At 38.3% G+C, this 21,987-nt stretch overlaps 1 protein-coding gene across 1 annotated transcript in view; it reads left to right on the top strand.

Annotated features, from left to right (window-relative positions):
* The window catches only part of AGPAT5 (1-acylglycerol-3-phosphate O-acyltransferase 5), a 54,515-nt gene extending 33,307 nt beyond the window's left edge, over positions 1-21,208 (top strand). Inside the window, exons 6-8 of the mRNA XM_054629090.2 lie at positions 3,356-3,517; positions 16,894-17,017; positions 18,683-21,208. Of these exons, the coding sequence (XP_054485065.1) occupies positions 3,356-3,517; positions 16,894-17,017; positions 18,683-18,908 (512 nt within the window). The 3' untranslated portion in view covers positions 18,909-21,208. The remainder of the gene's footprint in view (positions 1-3,355; positions 3,518-16,893; positions 17,018-18,682) is intronic.
* Positions 21,209-21,987: the final 779 nt, after the last annotated feature.

Genomic DNA, 21,987 nt, shown 5'->3' with positions numbered 1-21,987 from the left:
GCAGTTTTTTATACTGCTATCATCTGAGTCCTGTTTCTGTAAGTTGATGGAATACTAGCATACAAATGGATGAGCTCTCCCACCATTTGTTATTTTTTAAGTCTAATTATGGACTCTGGTTTCAATATGTAAAGCTTTGAATCACTGGAGGCATTCCAGAAAGCTGGTGGGAGCTCAAGAGTTGGGTGAGTACTTGGGACACTGCACATAACTGCAGAGCTGCAGTTTTTGTCTAATTAGTATTTCAGTCTAATCTCTTCACTGCACACACATTCACATGGAAAAGGAAAGATCTAATTGTTCTTGAAATCAATTCATTGCTTTTCACCCTGGTTTTAGTTTTTGTGTACGTGAAAGTTGAGTTTCAATACATGGTTTCATGGGGAGGGGAGAGAGGTGTGGAGACCTCAAACTAATTCTGACATCCACTTTCAGTGAGTAATTAACTTTTGTTGATGAAATGTGGTAATGCTTATGTAATACACATAGAGTATTCTTAAATTAGAGCTGAGAATTCTTCCTGTTTACTTTTTCAAATGTGGTGTGTACACATCAAGGGTAGAAATATAACTAACAAAGTCTAACTCTGAAAATGTGGATGGCCTGCCTGTACTGAACAGCTCTTTGAGTTTCTGGCCTGGATCAAGAGGATGGCAATCTTCTACACAGAGTTGTACTTAGCTGCTATTATATGTTACTTCACCCTGATGAAGTTGGATAAATGATGTTTTGTTTAGTGTCTTTTTGTTATTTTGTGTTTAGATGAAAAATCAGTTCTATAGATGTTAATGATTAGGGGCTTTGTACTTGTCAAAGTAATTATTTTATTTCATTCAGTTTTCTTGCAGACTTTCTGATGTAATTCTGCATCTTACAATAATGTAGTAAATGGATGATTTTTGAAGTATGACTCCTCATCATATTTCTTCAGATTTTCTTTTTTTTTAATGTCTATCATTCAAAAGTTAGAAGAGCAAAGCTATGGCTTTTTAAGGTAGAACATTCCAATATTACTAGTATCTAGTTCATTTTCTTTGGCATTTAAAATAAAATCTCATGACCTTAAATACTTTGACAGAGGGTCCTAACTGTATTGCACAACATTAAAAACAGTTTAAGCACAGTGTGTTTTGTGAATTGGATGCAGGCAGCTTGCCAAGGTAACTATACTGTAACTACTTGGTTTTAAATTCTGTTATGTTGATTTTAGCAAAGATCATAAGTAATTGCAAGAATATGTGATAATGTTTTTATAGAACAGATTCTTTTAAAGGATGTGCTGAACTGGTGTTGCTGCATATTTATCATGCACTATAGTGTTTCTGAATAATGGATTATGGACTTTATTGATTTAGATACATACTCATATTGTACTTAAACTCTCAAGAGCTCACTGAGAGCATGTGGAATAGGAGTGGCTCATTTGCACTTCACAGATTGTCACTGACTATCTTCATCATCAGAACTGGACATGGATTTTAAAAAAAATTAGCAGTTAATAGCCATAGATACCTAACTTAATAATTTGTCTAGATGATTCAGTTCTCACAATTTTCCCTTTTTCTTCCTCACAGTAATAGTTTGGTGAAGGGGAAGATGAGTTGGGCAGGAAAGGAACGAGAGTGTTTTTAGAATATGTTTGGGAATTTCGCTCAGCAAGAGTTGTGTAGAGTGTCATGTCCACACTAATATCATTGCTGACACAGCACAAGAATATTCAGTGCTTCATTTACAGAGTAAACATTTTGAAACATAACATAATTAGCTGTTTGATGTAACAGTTCACAAGCTAAGAAAACACTACCACTATGTTATGCTTCAAAATATTTACATGATCCATATAACATTTTGCATAGACAGTTATCACTGTTGCCGGTAAGGCATGGAACAATGGCTTCAGAAGGAGTGCTGATAAAAAGTCTTTTATCTTTGCATTCAGACTAGGAGATTCTTAGCAAATATTAAAAAATCAAGATAGTGATTTATATTGAAATTTTCTACTCTTAAGAATGTTAAGATTGGTGTAGAAATGAGCATTATCTTACAATGTTCACTAGATACTTTCATAATGTTAGATCAAAGTATGTTTTACCCAGCAAGGGAGTTCAGTACAAAATCAGGACATAATATAGAATGTTTTGAATTGATTTAGCAAGCAGAAAGGTATCAAAAGCAATAACACAATACTTTGGTTTAGAAAAATTTCCTGTTCACCCACCAGGAACCAGTAGATTCACCAATGGATGGTAAGCCAATGAAAAATAGGCTAGAAATGAAAAGCCACGATTTTATTCTGATACTTCTCTTTGAGAAAGATACACATAGAAAAATACTGAAAAATTTTACATAGCATGCTTTTTGTTTTTCTAGAATCCCTTTCAAGTAAATGTGGAAGAGCTATGTTCAGGTGAAGAAATGGTTTTGGGTTTGGGCTTCTTTGCTTGCTGGTTTTAATTTTGAAAGTCATTGTATATTAAAATTCTGGAAAAAGAACCAGGTTTATACTCTTGAGCCCAATGTGTTTTAATGTTCTTAAGTATGCTCTAAGTGGAAGTGGTCAACTGAAGTAAACATGGATATGAAATACTGTTGTTAAGATGTGTGGTGTGATGTTAAACCTGATATTCTTGTGTCCTTGACATACCAATCTCTGTGGCTTGGCCTGGAAAAGTTAAAAGTTGATTTCTGTCACTAAGAATTTGTCAGTAGCCAAGTCAATTGTAACAGATTGTTTGCAGAGAAGCACAGAAGATTTCCTCCTTGGTTTTGGTTCTCAGTGCTGTATTTTGCCCCACTGCTGCTAAGATTCTGCTGGGATAGTGAGTAGGTTAGGACTCAGTATGTTCACAAAATTGCTCTGTCCTTGGGAAGTAAAATGCTGGATGAGCATTAGGTGTGCTTAAAATTCTCTGTGATTATCTGTGAAATCTTTTTCTGATACAGAATTTCAGGAGGTGGTGCTATGTGTGTTTAGTATTTCTCAGATAATTTGCTCTTTTTTTCCACCTCAGCTGGACACACATAAACAGTAAAGAGAAGTGCTGTGTCATCACTCATGAGCCACATTGAAACCATCACTACTTCTAGTGAGGAGTTGTAAAAAAGGGCCCTCTTACTGAGCAGCTTTCCTATTGTTAATGTCCTTTAGGATTTCTGTTTCATCTTCTACATATGTTCAGTAGAGCATAAGCAGTGAGTACACATGCACACTCTCTCAACTGAGAATTGAGATTGAAAATAAACCTCTTGTGATTTTGAATGGAGATGCTGACATTCCTTAGTGTGATGTTCCTTTTGTGGATATAGTCCAGTTTAATTTCAAACACTGTAGTTATTTTTTATTTTTTCCCTCTAGGACTTGCTATATTAAAGCATGTGCTGACTCCACGGGTGAAGGCGACTCATGTAGCCATTGACTCCATGAAAGAATATCTGGATGCAGTGTATGATGTGACTGTGGCTTATGAAGGTACTGTGGACCACAAAGGGCAAAGAAAACTGGCACCATCTATGACAGGTGAGTGGAGGCTTATGAGACATGCTGTAGCTGTTGTATGCTTGTTTGTATACAGAACCAACTTTGGTGCTTTGAAATGCTCTGAAGATAATCTCCACAGCACTTCAGCCATCCTATAGCCCCCTGGTAGGGCATTGTTTTAATCACTGGGCTTTTACAGGAGTTACCTTTGACACCTCTGCCCTCTGCTTCCCTATTCCAATTCTAAATACAAGTGTCCTTTGCAGTCAAAGGGAACTTGGAGACATAGGCAGTAGATTCCTTTTACCTTCATGTTTCTTCTAGCACTGGGATTTGGCATCATCTTAAATTCTCTCTCGCTTCCTCTGCTGTGCTACATATGTATACACATGTACATCTAATTGCTGAAGTGCATATATTTTAAAGGTAAAATGCACAGCAGTAGTATTCTACTGACAAATTTTCAAATTGCTGCCCACAGCCAATAATCTTACAAACACTCAACAGCATTTTATACAAGTGGGCTTCACTTGCTTTAGTACTTTAAACTACTTACCTTTAAGGACCTTAAGAAAATCAGATTGGTTTTACATTCCTTGAATATTCTAACCAGAAAACATGTTCTGGAGTTTCTGCTGGGGAAAACTCAGGGACAGAGAGCTTCAGGGTTTGCTGTTTATTATGCTTGGTGGTGGACTGATAATTTATTCCTAAGTAAAGAATTTGCTTGCACTGTTACTGGAGTGCCAGATATCATCTTTCTTTCCATTTGTAGTTGCTGTGTTACTCAGCTGTATCTGTGCCTGACTGTCTGTTGCTGGTTGGCTCAAAGTGGCACTTTAGAGTCTTTTGCACTACCAATACCAAGTGGGGAAAAAACAGCTACAGTAGTTCCACAGAGCTCTCCAGAGTTTTGGCTGAGGGATCGGTGTAGACTGAGGGACCTGCAGGGAACTTATCTAACTCTCTGCTCCTCAGCTCACCCAGTGTCACTGGGACTTGTTCCTTCTGCTGCTAAAAATAGTTTGTAGTGCAGCTGTTTCCATATCACTTCATTAGCAGGTGTAACTCCTTGTGTCACATGCACTGCTTCCCAGGTGCTAGTTGATTAGAAGTTCTGCAGTTGTCTATTTTTACATTTTCACCCTGTTTAAAATTCTTCAGGATAGGTGAGAAACAAAACTGTCAACATTGTATTTTACTGTCATGTCTTAGGATGGTTTTATTTTATGTACATCTTGTTCCTAATGGGCATTTTTAATATTAAAAGTTCTTTTTATTATTTACAGTTTTTTGGGTTTTTTAAATGCCTTCTGACCCTTTTATTGTACCTTTGGAGACTGAGCAGCCCCCTTCTTGTCCCATCACCCAACCCTAAGACCCCCTTCAAAATAAATAGGATTGTTTCTCCTTCCCTGCAGCATATCTTGTTTCATGACTTAATTACTAGGCAGTTTCAGCCATTCTCATGCTGAACTTCTCACTGCCTAATGGTTAATTAAACTATTAAAATGTCATTACCTAATGATAAGATGGCAAATGTTCAAATTCCTTACAAGACCTCTTCACCTATTGAACCTTATGGTTTGCATGAAGCATGATATAATTATGGAAGGGGAACCAACAAGCTGAATTTCCCTGGTGTCAAGCAGGAATCGGATGCTTTGGGGTGGCCACTCCACATCCAGCCTTTTGGAGCCTCCATGGCAGCAGTCCAGGCATATCTTTCAGCCAGGCTTACTGTTAGGGCTGGGGTAATTAGTGGCTCAGCCTTGGGGTAAAAATAAGGCAGTAATACAGAATGAAGTGCAGCCAACCAGCTGTTACCCCTTACAGAGCAGATAAATCATAGATCCATGATAGATCAACATCACATTCCATGCTATTGTGGCAGTCACATGTATTTCATATAATATAAATTATGTCGATTAAGAACACTTTATGAATTACAGGGTGGAACATAGTTGTCATTCTTTTGGGCTCTCCAGACAGAGAGTGACAGAAAAACCATTTCTGTTGTAAGAGATCAAGATCATTTCACCATTTGTTATGCAGAAGTCCAGCAACTGGTCTGTCAGGAACATAACAAGAAATGAATTAGACATACTTATGCATGTGACATTTTTTAGCATTATTTCGCTTTCACAGTGCTAAATTGAGTTATGCACACATGAAAAGGACATCCTATTTCATATGAACATTTCATATTTGTGTCAGGGCCGGTTGAGAATTTTGTTTTCCATTCTCATCGGAATAAAATGGCAGTGCAATCCTGGTAATTTTTAAAAGATAAGGTTGACATGTCTTTTTCAATCCAGCATCACTGATGGAAATTTATTGCATGGAAAACAAACTTCTGATAAACACAACTTTACTTGAGGACTTTATTTCCCATACTATGACATTTCCCATGTGAATGAAATCTGAATTCCACACAGATACAGTATTTCTTGAAATGCATTTTGCTTTCAGTTCTATAAATCTCAATTCCTCTGCAGAGCCTGTGCCATTTTAGGAAAAACCCATACTTACCTGGGACATCATCAGCTCTTGGCTGTTGTGTTCAGTAGTAGACAAAATGGATTAAAAAGAACCTTTTAGTGACTTTAGTGTGAGGAGTACTAGCACACTTTGAGAAACTGTTGGCAAAATGTGAACGGGAAAAAATCTGAAGAAAGGGTGAATTGCTTTTTAAATTTTGTAGTATGCAACTTTTCGTCTAAGTAGTCTTTCTTAGCAAAATTCAATTTTTGAAAAATTTTTTCAAGTCCAGCAATTTTAAATATACTGTTGACTTGCTCAATAGGATTAAAACATAGCATAGTATGGGTTTCACCATAAGAACAGTGAATGCCAAACATACCTGATATAACATGGTGCCATTTTAGAGCAGGCAAATCGTTGTAGTATATACTTCCAAATGTGTTGAGCTTTTTGTCACTACTTATGCATGTTAATATTTTTTTGGCACTTTTCAGTGGCAAGTTTGTTTTAGAAGACATCAGATTTGATTAGTCCTTGACAGTGACAGTCCTTGACAGACTAGATTAGCTTTACACAGGGATGTTGCTTTCTGCTGTTGCTTCACATCCAGCTGTAACCAATGGATGGATTTTTTTTTCCTACCATTTGTTCATTCCCTTTATTACAAGTTTGGATCTTGGTACATTGCCGGTGCAAGTTTATCTGGCACATGGCAGCCTTTCCAAAGAACAGCAATTTCCCACAGATTTCTCCCCTCTCTCTACTCCTGAAGATGGCTTGTCCAGATCATTAATGCCAGAACACCATGGTCCTGCCTGGGGAGGACCAGGCTGCTAGGCACTATTTATTTGTGGTCTTTAGAATAAGATGCTAATAATCATGTGGGCACTGCAGCACAGCTGAAGGACATCCCAGGTTTGGAAGGGAAAAGGAGGACAAGAAACTTTAGAATTTGTTGATACTGTTTTACTACACTGTCATCAAGTGAAAAGCAGAAATAAGGTTGGGAAGAAAGGATGAGAATGTGGTTTTCCCCCTTCTGAATAAATGTGCTAAACGTTCACATCTAGCTTTGTCTGGTGTTAAAAGGCAGGTCTCGTGGGACGTGGGAACTGTTATCATTCTTGCACCTGAAAGAGCATTATGTACACATCTACATCTTTATTATTCTGCCTAAAGGCTTTAGTGTAACCAGATGGTATTTATCTGGCCATTGTAGATGAAAGAGTGTGTGAAATAGCAGCATGTGACAATGATAAACACTGAATAAAAATAGCAAGTATATATAGACTCTGTCTTAAAGAAGTCAGAGGAATTCTTGAGAGTTATTGACTCTGCTGTATATCAGTTCCAGAACAAACACTTTGAAAGCCTGTGTATGTGAGCATTTCTGAAAATCTGTACATCACTTTGATCAGTATAATTTGAGGAGGTCAGACTGGCCTAACTTCCCTCAGGGAAAGTACACTTTTCCCAAAGCTTGCACTTTTGTTAGGACCCAGTTAGACAGGGACTATAGAAAAGACAAGACTATAGACAAGAAACTGGAGTGATAGAAAACAGTCTTTGTCTGCACTGTGGCCCAAACTTGTTCACATCCATTGTCTCTCCAGGTCCAAAGAAGGATAACAAGCACATGGTTACAGATGTAACCATCAAAGAAAGAATTAAAAAGCTAAATTATTAAGCTGATAAACATTAACAGAAGTATGAAACAGTCCAAAGGAAGTTTTATAGTTATGAAATTACTAATAATCTTTTCAGATCTGTGCTAGCTGTCATCTTCTATTGCATGGAAGAATATTGAAGAGTAAATGTCATTTGTTTTAGAGTAACCAAAGGATGTAGATTAGGCCTTTCATGCTGTAAGAATTAAACATTGTACTTCTGGTCAAAAACAACATGTCACCAAAGAGCAGCATCAGTTTATGGGAGTGTATGAAAGCCTTGATGTATTTCATCAGAGAAAATGAAGGTCAGTCTGAGCATGAGTAGCACCTCTGCTTCTTTATCCATCTGAAAACAAGGACACAAAGATGTCAACTGTGTTTGGAATTCCTGTGACTCAATTTCTTGTCTCCACCATCAGCCAATCTTGGATGCCTAAGGAAGAATGCAAGATGCAGGCAACCCTAAATGTGTCTAACTTTTCCCAAGTCACAAACCCCTGTGGTCACTGTATCTGTGTGCTCACACCCCCTTGGTGGGGGTAATGACCCTCTGCAACTCCTTCTGAGCCCCAGGCATGTGTTCTCTGATTGTAAACCAGATTATTGTGTATCTCAGGTATTCCCAAGCAGCTCTTACTGAAGGTAAGCATCTGTAGCTTCCCTTTGGGAATTTGGGATTTGAAAACAAATGGTCATCAGGAAACCTCTGCTACACAAGAGGCTCTTGAAAGTATTTACACTGGAGATAAATAAAATCACCCTGCACCCTGGACCTTGTGCACATGTGAGAGGAAGCATTCCACTCCCCAAGCAGCCATTTATTTACAAAGGCTCAAGGAACTCCTGATCTTTATGCAAAAGTGTATCTAAACCCTGAGGATAACAAAAACAACTTTAACTTCTTCACACCATCAGATTTGGCCAAAAATATGTTGCTGCTTTGAGAGTCTGTGTTTATTTTTGGGGGTTTTATGCATCACAATCCTTTCCTTCTGCTCTGTGGTGCTGTTCCCTGTTATCAAAACAGACTGAAAGAAAGGCAAAAACATCAATGCTAGCAGCACTGGCATAGTTCCTAACAGATCCTGTGTTTTTGCTATAGAGAGCAGAGTTTTGAACTGGTCCGCTCCTTGTATTTCTTGTTGCTTTTTTTCTTAATTGTCTAGTTTGATTTTTTTTTTCACTTCTGAAACTTTAAAAATGTTCCAGGAAAGACACAGATATCTCTTGAATTTGCTCACTTTTAGTTACCAATGGTGGGATAACCCTTTAGAAGTAATCCATAGACCTAACTTGATCCAGGTTCTGTTCCTGGCAGCCTATTGATCAAAACTGTTACACTTTTGTAGAAAACCTCCTGCTAACTCAGCCAACATACAATATTCACATATTGTTACAGAGCAGTACAAAGGCCAGACTGCAGCTGTTAGAATAACAGATTAAAGCCACTCAAAGATTGTTTCAGTGAGCTATAATGTGCAAGTACTGTGGGTCTTCATCAGAAGAGCAAGACAACTTACAATGACACTGTGCTGCTCTCCATTGTTAATATCAGTGTAGCAAACTATAGATACCATTTTCTAAGATTCTTTAGATCTCAGCATCTTCAGGAAGATACAGGCAAGTGATTATTTACCCTCGAATTTTCAGGATTTGTGGAACTATAGTTCTTATCTGCCATCTTCAGGAATTTTTTTAGAATATATATATATATATATAATTTTTTTTTAAGCTGTCATATCCTTTCTTCTGCTTCCCTTCTCCAAACTGAAAATTTGCCTTTTTCATGTCTCCTTTTTTGTGATGGAGGTACTTTTCCTCCTTAAATGTTTTAGTTGGTCTTTTCTGTGGCCTCCTCTGAGTCCACTACATCCTCCTTCAGATGCAGAGACCAGAACTACACACATATTTAAAATGTGGATTCATAATCTTTATCTGTAGAGTGACTCTCTTTGCCTTGTTCTTGATGTCCTTCCTCAAGCTGCCCAGTATTTGGGGGATTTGGGGTTGCTGCTGAGAGGATGATTTTAGGGAAGGGTCAGCAACTCCCAGATTGTAACCACCAATTCCAAGTTAAGCATCATGTAATCAAGGTTTCAGTTATTTTTTTTCCCCATGTTTGTTTACACTGAAGCTTGGCTGCCACATTTTTACCCTGTTTGTTCAGCTTTGAGGGCTTTTTGAAGTTCAGCCAACATTTGACTACCCAAAAGAGCTCAGGGTCTTCTGAAAGAGATGTGAAAAACTGGAGCATTCACAGTTTGCTCCCTTCTTCAACTCATCAATCATGAGACAGAGTAAAACCAATCCTGGCATCAATCCTGGAGGACCCCAGTGGCCAAGTCCTTTCCATCCCTAAGGCCTTCCATTTGCTTCCTCTCCTTTAAGCAGCTTTCAGTCTTTAAAACATCATTTCCTCTAATCCTGTGGCAGCTTAATTTTTTTAATAGCTTTCAATGTGGAACCCTGTCAGAAGCTTTATGAAAATTCAAAAATATCAAGTCCAGTGAATCCCCTTTATCCACCTGGTCCTAGACACTGTTGTAGAAATCCAGCAAGTTGATGGGACAGGATTTCCCTTTACAGAATCCCCACAAAATCTTTTTCAAACAGACTGTGATAATCTGTGTGCTCAGTGATTTTGTTACAGACCTGTTATCTTACCCAGTGATGTAAGACTCTGGTCTGTATTTCTGTATTTCCCAGCATCATCTCTAAAGTCCTCATTTGTAGAAGGGAAACTCTCAATTTTTCTGGCACAATGGCTGTTTGTGATGATAGGTTACACATCTTTGTTTTTAAATTCCACATTTGAGAGCTTCTGGATGAATGCTGTCTGGTCTTGGTGACTTCCTGACATCTGACTTGTTTATTTATATTTAGTCTAATATTTTCTGTCTATTTACTTATTGATCTAGTTCCTTTGAATGATCTGGTACAAAGAATGCAGTGGGTGTAGGAATCAAACATTTTCAACAAGAAAGAATTATGCAACAGATATATGAGCTTCTCTTGGATGGGCTTATACTTGACCATGAGCGCTGCTCTTCACACTTTTATCATCCAGCAATCCTACCAGTGGTTTATCAAGTTTACTGCTTTTAATATACTGAAAAAAGTTAAAAATTCCATTTTTCAAGTTCATTTTCAGACCTTTTAAGTTTATGTTTACATTTGGCATGAGCAGTTTTGTGGTTTTTCCTTATTTGGACGAGCTTTCCATTCCTCAGAGGGGAGAAGAAGGTATGAGTATCATGGTAGCCTCCTTGATTTTCCCATTAAAGTCATACAGCAGGTTTTCAGACCCACACAGACTTTTCCTTTGGCAGTGTTACACATGTTTTATGCAAGCTTCTATTACAAGTTTTTTCTGGGGTTTGGTATATTGGTGAGTTTTTTAATAGCTTCTAGGTTGCCTTCTTTTGGACTGTATATTTTAGGGTGTTTTGACACTTTGCCTTCCCTCCCATTGTGTACTTCCTTTAATTCATAGAATCATTAAAGTTGGAAAAAACTTCTAAGATCATGAAGTTCAACCTTCAACCAAACACCACCCACACCCTCTAAACCTTATCACAAAGTGCCATATCTGCTTATTTTTTGAACACTTCCAGGGATTACAAGTTCACCACTTCCCTGGGCAAGCCTGTTCCAATGCATGACCACTCTTTCAGTGAAGAAGGCTTTCCTAATATCCATCCAGCCTGAATTTCCTGTGTTGTGCCTTGGGGCCATTTCCCTTGCCCTGTCACTAGTTGCCTGGGAGAAGAGGCCAACCCAAAGAATTCTGCATTTCTGTGCTGGATTCTTTCTCTACAGCACTGAAATTAATTGTATTGTGGTTGCAGAGCAAGACCACACCAGGAACAGCATCTTTTCTTGTGGGTTTTCTTACTTACTAGTTCTTCCAGGAAATATTTTTTTTTCTTCTCTGATGTTTTTGTCCAATTGGTTGGGTCATCTTGGTTTGGGTTTATTTGGGATTTTTCTCCCTGCTTCTCCTGCTGAAGTATCAATGTAGTTTAATAAAGGTAGCTGGAATCTCAGCCTCCTGCTGTCATTCCTGAACTTGCAGGTCCCAGTCTGGTTTCACAGTTTCTGCTCACTATTATTAAGCTTACTTGGAAGTAATTTTATTATTTATCTTATATATATTCTAGTAGAATCTGGATTTTCCATCCACAAGGACTTTATTGTGCTTTTGTCCCCTTATTATATAAAGCTATTATACTTCATATAATCTTTCATGCACAGCACCCTACCCTCACTTGTACATCCTCTTCTGTCATTCCTGGTAGTCTGCTAACATTGCCCACTCCTGCAAGCCCACCGGGATGCCTGTGTTACAGGAAGGAGTGATCTCTAGGTGCCAGTAATTCTTGTAATGACCTCATATTTAGGCTCCTCATGTTGGTACAGAGGCACTTCTGAATCCGCCCCCACAGCGAATTTAGCGACATCCACTTCATGTTACATCCATCTGAACAAGTTGCTTTTCCTGACTTTCAGTCTTGCCCAGCTGCCAGTAGAAAGAGTCTCCGATTTTTCACTTTTCATGGCCAGCACCTTGGCCTAATAATGATGCAGGCACATCCCATTTCCCACTTCAAAACATCCCCCATCTCCTGAGCTGTACCCTCCTTACACTGTGCCCCTTGTGCATGCAGGGGCTCGCTGATCTCTGTGTGCATGTAAGTCCTTGCACAAGGTACTGGCAGCATTCCTGAGAGCTCTATTCCTCAAGTGCAGGCTTGTTTCCTGGCTGTGAACTTCAGTCTGGGCTGCACAGCATCCCCTCCACACTTCCTACATCCTCACTACTCGCAGGTACTCGCAGGTGCTGCTCCTCCACTGCTGCCCGGGATGTTTGCTTTCCTGTCTAGTGCTCCTTTGCTCTACTGCTGCTTTATTTTGTTAGAGCAAGTCGTGAAATAGCTTCCTGTCAGCTCAGCTTGGGATGATGGAAAGCATGAAGCTGAGAAACAACGCAGCACTTAAATTTATGTTTGTTTTGCTGTTTGATTGTTAATTTGGTGTACAAAGTAAATGGAAGTGGAGAGATGGGATTTCTTTCTTTGAAGAGGACTTAGTGTACAAACTGCTTTGGTAGCTGAATGCTGAAGTCCAGATTAACGCAAGTTTAAGAAGTGGAGAAAGAATCTACAGTTTAGAAGAATGTCTCTGCTGGTTTTGCCTGTAAAACTATGCAAACCACAACACACAGTGTTCTCTTACTGAAGAGATGTATTTTTACACATTTGAAATGCTCTAGTTATTTAGAATAAATATACATTATTCAGATTTCTTTTTCCTGTGATATCACTATCAGTTTATCACAAATATTACTGAAATCTATTAAAACAGAAAGATTTGAGGGCTCTCAAAGTAGACAGAAGGCCTCAGTTTGTCCATTCTTAATTTTGAAGGACTTTGGCAACAATTACATTGCAGTGGAAGAGTCGGTGTAGGAGGTTGAAATCTGAGCTACTTTATTGCTGTCATATTTAAAGTGCATATAAAAATAGACTTCATTAGTAATTGAAAACTGGAATATCTGTTTAAGTGTAACACTGCTGTCACAACTTTCTTAAGGGACAAGGCAAATAATTTGGAGTGGTGGAATGAATTTATGTGGTTCAGAAGGGGAAGGTAGTCTGAGGCCAGTTGTTTGTCCCTTCTCAGTTACAGAAAAATCCGTGCTTCACAGCTTCTCTCCTCCCTCAGTTTCCCTGGTAATTCTAGTAATTCCAAAGACAGTTAATTGGCTTTTGAAGGTGAGCAGTTGAGAACTGGTAGAATTTTGCAGGAGCCCCAAATATTGGTTTCCAATTAAAAATTCCTTGGATTCAATTTCTTTCCTGGAGTCTGTTGCACCTTCTTTGTTAATCCCAGTGCTGCAGTGGTCCCCCCTCTGAAGCCTTGTGTTAGTGTGAATCCTGTCTCACTGAAGGAAGGATACAGTTCAGTGTCGCAGTTCAATAACAAAAAATGTTTAATCCACTTTATTACAATTTTCAATTCCTTCTTTCTACTGTGCTTGGTCACTGGAAGCATTATAAACATTCTGTGCTTGTATCTGTTATTTAGCCAGCTAGAAAGTTTTATTAGGAAATTATGTCCCACACGAAAGCCAGTCCATTTGGCTCCCACACAAAAGTTGTTAGTGTTCATTTAACCCAAATTGTACAGGGTTCTTGACTAATGCTATCCCCAACATAATGTTTGCTTCTAATGTCTGATTTGCATTTCTGTTTTGTCTCTTGAAGGAAAGTTCAGGCTTGCTTGTTCCTGCTGTTAATTATAACAAATTCTGGCAAGTTTAGGAATCTGAAAAGCCTGTCAGATGTTGGCCTTAAGGGCTAGTGTCCCTGAAGTTGGATGTAATTTGTGCATAATAAATTGCTTCAATAAGATTTTGTTTCTTAGCTTAATTACATAAGCCTTTTGGGAGTTAAGCTAATGTGAAATTAAGGGTCATGGGACCACCACAAACTTTTGGAGGTTATGGTGATAAAATCCAGCTGTTTCTTCTCACAATCAACCTCCAATATGTTGTCCTTATCCAATGGGGTTCTTATGTGATTGCTGTAACACTGTAGATTGGTTAGTTGCATTAAACACTGACATGAATTGGATAATTAAATACTAGTCAGATTACCTCACTTGGCTGACTGCATGCATTACAGTGTCATCTGCAGATGTCCTGAATACCCAGGCTTTGGATAAAAGGACTTTGAATCAATGTGTGGGAATCATGACCTTCCTCAGGGTAGTACCTGAAGTAGCAGATCACACAGCCCTGAGTGAGGCTGAACTAAGTCAAACTCAAAAGGGAGGGTGAGGTTGTTGGAAAAAGCAGTGGGATTCATAAAAGGTGGGAAATAATGACAAAGTTTAGGACCTTCACATATGGGGATTCAATTTAGAGTAGTTGAAGAAGACCAGGGTGGGAACTGGTAAGAATCAGCTTGCATTGGAACTTGGGCCGGAGGTGGAAAGCCAGCAGCAACACTCAGGTATTTGAGGAGGGGATTTTGTTCTCTAAGTAGAATTATAGAATTGCTACACTTCAGCTTTTGTGGGGGAAAGTGTTTCTTTTTATGTCTTGAGTTTTGATTGGTTTATAATTTTCCTTAATCATTTATAACAGAGTTATAAGTAACATCAGTAAGGACTTATTTGTTCCTATACAGAACAGCCCATGTGCTATGAAGCAAAAGAAACATACACTATACAATGCACAGAATGTTTTAAGTATCTTTTGAAGCTCAATCTTCAGCTCTAACTGAATATGCATACCATAGATGCTTTATATAGGAGCCTATTACTTTTTCTGAAAAGACCAGATCATCTGGCTTCCAAGCATTTGTTTTCTAGAGAGTTTTGCATATGGTTAGAATATTCCACTTAATAGGTAATGCCGCTCAAAAGAGGATTTGTACATCATGAACATTATAAGCATTTAAGACATGGATAATACATCTGTCACTTTAAGATATTAATAGAATGCTTTTAGGTACCCATATAGTCACTGACCTTCATGTAGTGGCCTGGATAATATCTTTAGAGAAACAGTCCTGCAAAATCCCTTCTTCACATTAAAGCAAGAGAAAAAAAAATTCTTTTAGATAATATCGATTTCTTTGTGGTTAGTAAAAGCACTGCACATAAATCTGAAGGAAATGTCTACATATACCATCATTCCAGGTCCTTAACTTGCCATCTTATATACTTAACTGCCATCTAATAGCTAGGAGAAGGTTCTACCAGAAGCCTCTTGGCAAGAGCTGTGTTTGCTGCTCCATGGCCAAGAGGTAGACTCGTGCCTGGCTGGAGCCCTCATCCAGCTCCCCAGCTGATGCTGCGGGGCCGTGTTCTCCCTTTACGCTGCGGGCTCTGTGCATGACGTCCGGACACAGCCACACAGCACCTCACAGATTTCTGCATCCAAGCACCTCAAGACCTTAGGGATCTCTTTATCTCTTCTCCTTCCCTCCCCCTCTGCAAGTACACACACACATTTGCATGAACAGGCTTTTAAAATTCCTTAAGGCAATTTCTAGTATGTGATAAGGACTGTTTTTACAGCAGAGTCCTTACAAATCAATAATCCTGTAAAGATGAAAAACAAATGGGGGATATCTGCTTTGGCAGACAACAATAAAGATGTACATGCTGTAACAATTTATTTGCAGATTCATTCCTCCAGATACCCCTTACAGTTACGGGTCAAAGTCTTCTGTGCATCTGCACTGCTGTCCGAAAAATGTCAACAACCTAAAGGGACCACCCAGTCTGTGTTACATTTGTTGCCTGCATGTATTGTAGGAAGGCACTTCTGGTCTCTTTTCAAAATAGGATTACTATCTAAATTTCTGAGGACTTCTATCCTCACATCATGCAAATCTCTGGCCAGGGCTACTGTGGTTACTGCCATACCCCTTGCTACTGATAGATATGAATGGTTACCAATACACTCTGTGCAGGATTTCGCATTTACAACATGCAGTATATTACAGTAATCATGCCCAGTATTTTTACCACTTGTTAGTTGTAAGAAATCCCACAAGGCCATTTGAGTAATGGAGTTTTGTTTGTCCTTAATGCTTGCTTGGTAAGTTTGTCTAGGGATAAATTGAGGAAATGGCATTTGGGGGCAGGGGGGAGGCAGTTTGCAATAGGGCTATCTCGAGCTCTGTGAGACAGAAAAAAAGGGAAGGGATACAAAATAGAAAGCAACATTTTGTTCTAAGTCTTTTATCCTATTACACTTTTTAATTACAGATTATTGCTTAAACTGAAGCATACTTTCTCTTGGAGATACTTTGGGAAATCACTATAATTCCAATTTTGTCATTCAGCAGCAAACAAAATTTAGTTTTTAAAAAGGACAAGCAAGGAGGATTACTAACTTTAAACAAAATTGCAGGATTTATGACATCAAAGTTACTGCATCTGACACTACTGAGTGAGTAGATTGCTACTAAAGTAGAGGGTAATATTTTCAAGCACAGCCTTTTAGAGTTAACAAGGTGCATATTTGGACAGTTCTTCCGTGTTGTGCATGATAGTGGTCCACCATTTCAAGTGTGAGGGCAGATGGTTTCTAAGTTCAGGGAAGTGCTCAGGATCCAAACATAAGGAGGGAAGGTTTTTGAGCACTGAAGTTAGACTTCCAAAGCACTTACAGTCAGATTTTTTGGGTGTATTTATAACTCAGTGTTTTTGTAACTCAGTCATGTTGCTTTGCTCTCTTCTTAGAGTTTCTTTGTAAGGAATGCCCAAGAGTTCATATTTTCATTGACCGAATTGATCTGAAGGACATTCCAGAAGAGCAGATGTATATGAGAAGGTGGCTTCATGAGCGTTTTGAAATAAAGGATAAGTGAGTAGAAATACATAGAACTTTCTGTTTCAAGACTCTATCTTATTGCTTTTATATTAATAAATATACCCATGATTTCTGTGTTCCAAGTGGTGCCTGCTATAGGGCTCTCTGAAAAGGGGGTGATGTTGGTACTCCTGTTAATGTACTATAATACAATATAATATGACCTTGTGGTTAAACTTTTTGCTCAGGAGGTTGGGATTCCTCAGGTTTTGTCCTTCTTTAGATTGAAGAAATGTGAGTCCATGTTGCAGGCAAGACTCATTCATCTGAATACTCTCCATTCATCTTCTCGTAGTTAAGTCCTGCACAGGAATGTAAGATGCCTGTGGTAGGCAAGCAAGAAAGAGCAGTGTGATTCTGCCCTTGTAATCAGTGTTAAGTTGGAGTGATAGAGGGGCAGGTCTTGATCTAATCTCTTCTGCCAAAATTGTTTACAAATCTTTCATCCAGACAGCGAGTGGATAAAAACACAGTTAACCCCAAAATTCCTACCTTCACCGGGGAAACAAGGTGAAGTAGAAGTTTCATTTGGCCATTTTTGAATTGTGGCAGAAGTTAAGTGCCTGGCTTCCTCCAGCATCTCCAGATAAGGTCACTAGTGAGTATATGCAGCAGATCCTGGGGGATCTTGTTCTCCAGAAGGACTTTGTGTCTAAATGTAGGATTTAAGTACTCTTTGAGAGATGATGGTTTAATTTGCCAGACCTGAAGTCCTGCTTAAGGGAGGTGAATCTGTTTACTTTCTAAATCCTTGAATACTTTGAGTAAGACAGAAATTTCCCTGGTTCTTTAATATTGTTCTGCCAGTCTCACGCTCCATGGAAAAATGTATTCATTTCTCCTGAGAACTTTGAATTCATATAGAAGTTAACATTACTATCTGTAAACATGACACTGTTTCTAAAGTGTCTTAGACATTTAGGATCACTACTTTTGAAAAATAGAAAGTCTGAATTTAATTTAAATTGACAAGGAGCTGATACATAAAATAAAAGGCTGTCCAATGTCTGTCCCTTTAGTTATCTAGTGAAAGTGAACAAAACTGAATCACCCATGTGTCATTCTAAGCTCCTGTTCACTGGAACATCTTGGCTGGGACCAAATAGTCTGTCAAGCAAATTTAGAGATAGTTAAAACAAAACCTCAAAATTTCCAGACCCATTTATTACTGTTTTTAAAAACTAGGAGGAAAAAGGTTACTACTAAGCCAGTAATGCAGCATCTTACTCTTGCATGTTTAGCTTCCAATATAGTCAGTGTATTGGATGTCCTTGTTATTTATTAATTTATTTTATGAAGATACTTCCTCCTCCTTTGGTGCACAGTGTATTGCTTTGTCATACAATATTGTACACTGCTCTGGACTTTTTTGCTAAAAGCTGAAAGAAATCAATTCTTGTCTACTTTTATATTCACTGTTGCAGTTGGTCCACAAGGAAAATATGGCCTTAATGCCTCCAAGGTTTCAGGTTGAGTATTTTGACATGCATCATATTTGTAAGGTGTACTCATTGTTTGAACTTCTTACAGAGGAGCTGCTACATATTATGAAATTATTTACTAAAAATTTTTGGTTAGAAGCAGTTACTGGATGAAAGTAAGTTTGCTTAAAATGTCTTACTGTCTGACTTTGACCATCTCCTTTTTCTCTGCTTATAGGTTACTAATAGAATTTTATGATGCAAAGGATTCTAAAAGAAGAAATAAGTTCCCTGGGAAAAGTGTTCATTCCAAACTAAGCCTCAAGAAAACTTTGCCATCTTTGCTGTTTTTAGGTGGCCTGACTGCTAGTATGCTTCTGACAGAATCAGGAAGGAAACTATATGTAAAAACATGGATATATGGAACTTTAATTGGCTGCCTGTGGGTTAGCATTAAACCATAAGCAGATGTTAGTCTCCAATCAGTGAAATGTGCAGTCTTTTCTTGCACATTCCACCAAATTTTTTCCTGACTTTATAGAAAAAAAGTGTAAATAAAGCCTTATTGATCGAATATTGGAAATAATAGATTTTGTGACTTAAGCCTCTGTGTGGTTGGTCTGGGGAAAATAAATGTAGATTTTCAAATTTGCTACTGATTTTTGCTGGAATAATGACAGATAAACCAAGTCATATGATAAATTGCTTTCCCCATGAACTAACATCTATCTCTTTCTGCAGATTTGAAAAAGTATGAGTTATGCATAAGGGTGTCTTATGTGGACATGTGAATGTATTTACAGAGATTAATTTAGGGTATATATTTATTCTTCTGATATTCATGTTGAATTTTTGTTACTCTTTGGTGCATTACAGCAGCTCAGTTGCATCTATCCCAGCTGTATCGCAACTAAAATCAAAATTTTCCTTTTTTTTTCTTAATTTTGCTCTTCAGTTTTCACTAAATACTGTGTTCTTTAAAAGGGACTGTGTAAGCTGGCAAATCATGAGATGTTACCAGAAGCAGCATAAAATGTTCCTGAGAACTACTGTTCATGGGGAAGAAGCTCTGTTTATCTAGTGCATGACTTTTGATTATATTGCAGTATTAGGCGATTATTTTACATATGCAAAACATTAAATGGTACCGAGCAAACAGCTTATTTTGCGCACCTCACATTTGTGCATAAAAGGAATGTGTGCAGTGTAAGGAAATGTGAAGTTTTTGTTTCTGGCCAGAACCCTTGTAGCCTCCCTTGTGTCTGCATTACCCCTCTCAGCACGAGCGTTCAGCTGAGCTCACACCCCTCCTCCACGTGTATGTGCCATAAGCAGAAGTTTCCCGTTACCTCGCGGTTTTCTGGAAGCAAACCTTGTTGTTTGAGAAGTGCACGGAATCACTGTAACAAGGAACCTTCAGGTGTTCCTGATAAATCTGGAGTGTGTGCCTTTCCCACTAACCTGATCTAGTCTGGTGTTCCATAGGCTAGCAGTCATCTCTGTGCTGTAGTATCCCACTACATTCTGAGTCATTCTAGGCCATGCAGACTGCACTTAGGTTGAAATTATGGGGTTGGTATATATGGTTTGCACAGTAGATAATAATCAATGAAATGCATATCCTATCAGTGTTTCACCTGCTTGAAAATATACTTTAAAAAGCAAAATCAACAAACTCTATGAAAGTCTGAGATTCCCAAGGCTGGTATCATTGTTGGGGAAAGCCATTTCCTGATTCCTCATAGGGAACAGTCTATATATACAGCAATGGGGTAGGAAAGAAGATGTATTTTATCTTCTTCCATTAGGGAATTGGACTCCTGTATCAAAATTAAAAAACTAGAGAATATTTTTATATCACACTTGCAAGCTTTAAATGTGCATCTTTTTCTAGCTTCAGTACAATTTGTCTTGCTTTAGAATCCATTGGGAGTTAAACATCTCTTAAAATTATATCTCAGTTTTTCAGATTCCACCATTGCCAGTTAATTAAAGGTTTTACTGTGTGGGGTTGTTTTTGTTTTTGTTTTCAACAGAGTATTACAGAGGAATTACAGTTCCACCTTAAAATCATTCAGTACAACTTTCAGTTTGCAGTTCTGTGTCCTTCCATAATGGATTTTGTCACTGGAGTTATTTATATCGGTGATTGATTCAGGATATGTTGATGAACCATTTTAAAAACAATGACTGGGAACAATGTTGAAAAACAGTATTGTTATGAGGCTGTGAAAAAAAAAAAAAGCCATTTTATGTAACAGCCAAATGTGCTTACATGTAGTTCTTCCTATTCTCAGCTGACTGTTACCAGTGGGTATAATGAGAAGGCAATGTTCCTATGTTAGTGTGAGTTTTTTCAGTCATGGAATGAAATTTTATTCTGACATGGCTAAATTTCTTTGTAACAGCTAAGAATAACATTTAATTATACATCAAAAATAAATGCAAAATGCTTAATTCATTTGTAGGAAAATAACTGCTATTTTGGAGAGCCTAATTACATGAAATATTGGATCTCTCTTGATGTTTAAGTACCAGGAATATAATTGACACAGTGCAGCAAACAAACAGGATGTTTATTTTGAACCTTATTCTCTATGTTAATCTTTTTTTTCCTTGCCATTAATTTATAAAGTTTTGAAACTGTAATTTGCTGATGTATTTGGCATTGGGAGTATCACATGCTATTTCTAAATATGCACTGATATTAACTTGAAATATTTCTTCATTAAAATAAGAAGAGCCAATGCTCATTCAACTTTTCTGTCCTGTCTGCTTGTTCAATTTTTTCTGCACTTTCATATTTATAATTCGGAGCTGTTTAAACAAAGGCTGCAAGTGTGGTTTTAAGTCCCCAATGGAAGGACTTGTGTGAGAAGCAGTGAACTGAAAGAAAACAACTTTGTCTTTTTTCCCATGCAGCCAGAAATGTGTTGGAATTGATCTGTACTTGTTCCAATGCAGCACACCACCAGGTCAGTCCAGTGGCAACAGCTTTTTGCCCTTGAGCACATGCACCATTTGCTGCTCATTAATGATGTTCATTAGTGTGTAGGACCAGCTTCTGCCCAGGAATTGGCCTCAGTGGCAACAGGCCCTGGCCTGACAGCACTGGCAGAGGGTGGACAGACCCAGGGGCAGGGAAGAAGTACTGCAAACAAATACCTGAAGCATATCTTGGTAGCAATGCCACCAAAGTTGTAGTGATGTATTAAATCTCAGAAGGACCTTTATGTTCAAAAACTGCCTTTGCCAGCTGTATCGGTGGCTCTGATAGAGCTGTTTCCCTCCCACAAGTACCACTCTGTTCATATGCACAAGCTGTGTGTAAAACTTGCAAGATCACTAAATGACATCCTTGTGTTTCCTTAGGGGAAGGAATTGGGCTGAGCAAGCATTAATTTACGTGATGGAGAGCACAAAAAGTGAAGTGACAAAACATTGCATGATACTGGAGTGAAGAAATGACTGAGGAGGACACAAGGGCTCCACCCAGATGCAGTCCTTTGCTAACTCCTCTGAAGCATTTTGCTGTAATACTTG

Source organism: Agelaius phoeniceus, chromosome 3 (genome assembly GCF_051311805.1).
Source record: "Agelaius phoeniceus isolate bAgePho1 chromosome 3, bAgePho1.hap1, whole genome shotgun sequence".
Lineage (NCBI taxonomy): Eukaryota > Metazoa > Chordata > Aves > Passeriformes > Icteridae > Agelaius > Agelaius phoeniceus.
Note: the sequence above shows the minus strand (reverse complement) of the source record. Positions and strands in the feature narration are given on the sequence as shown.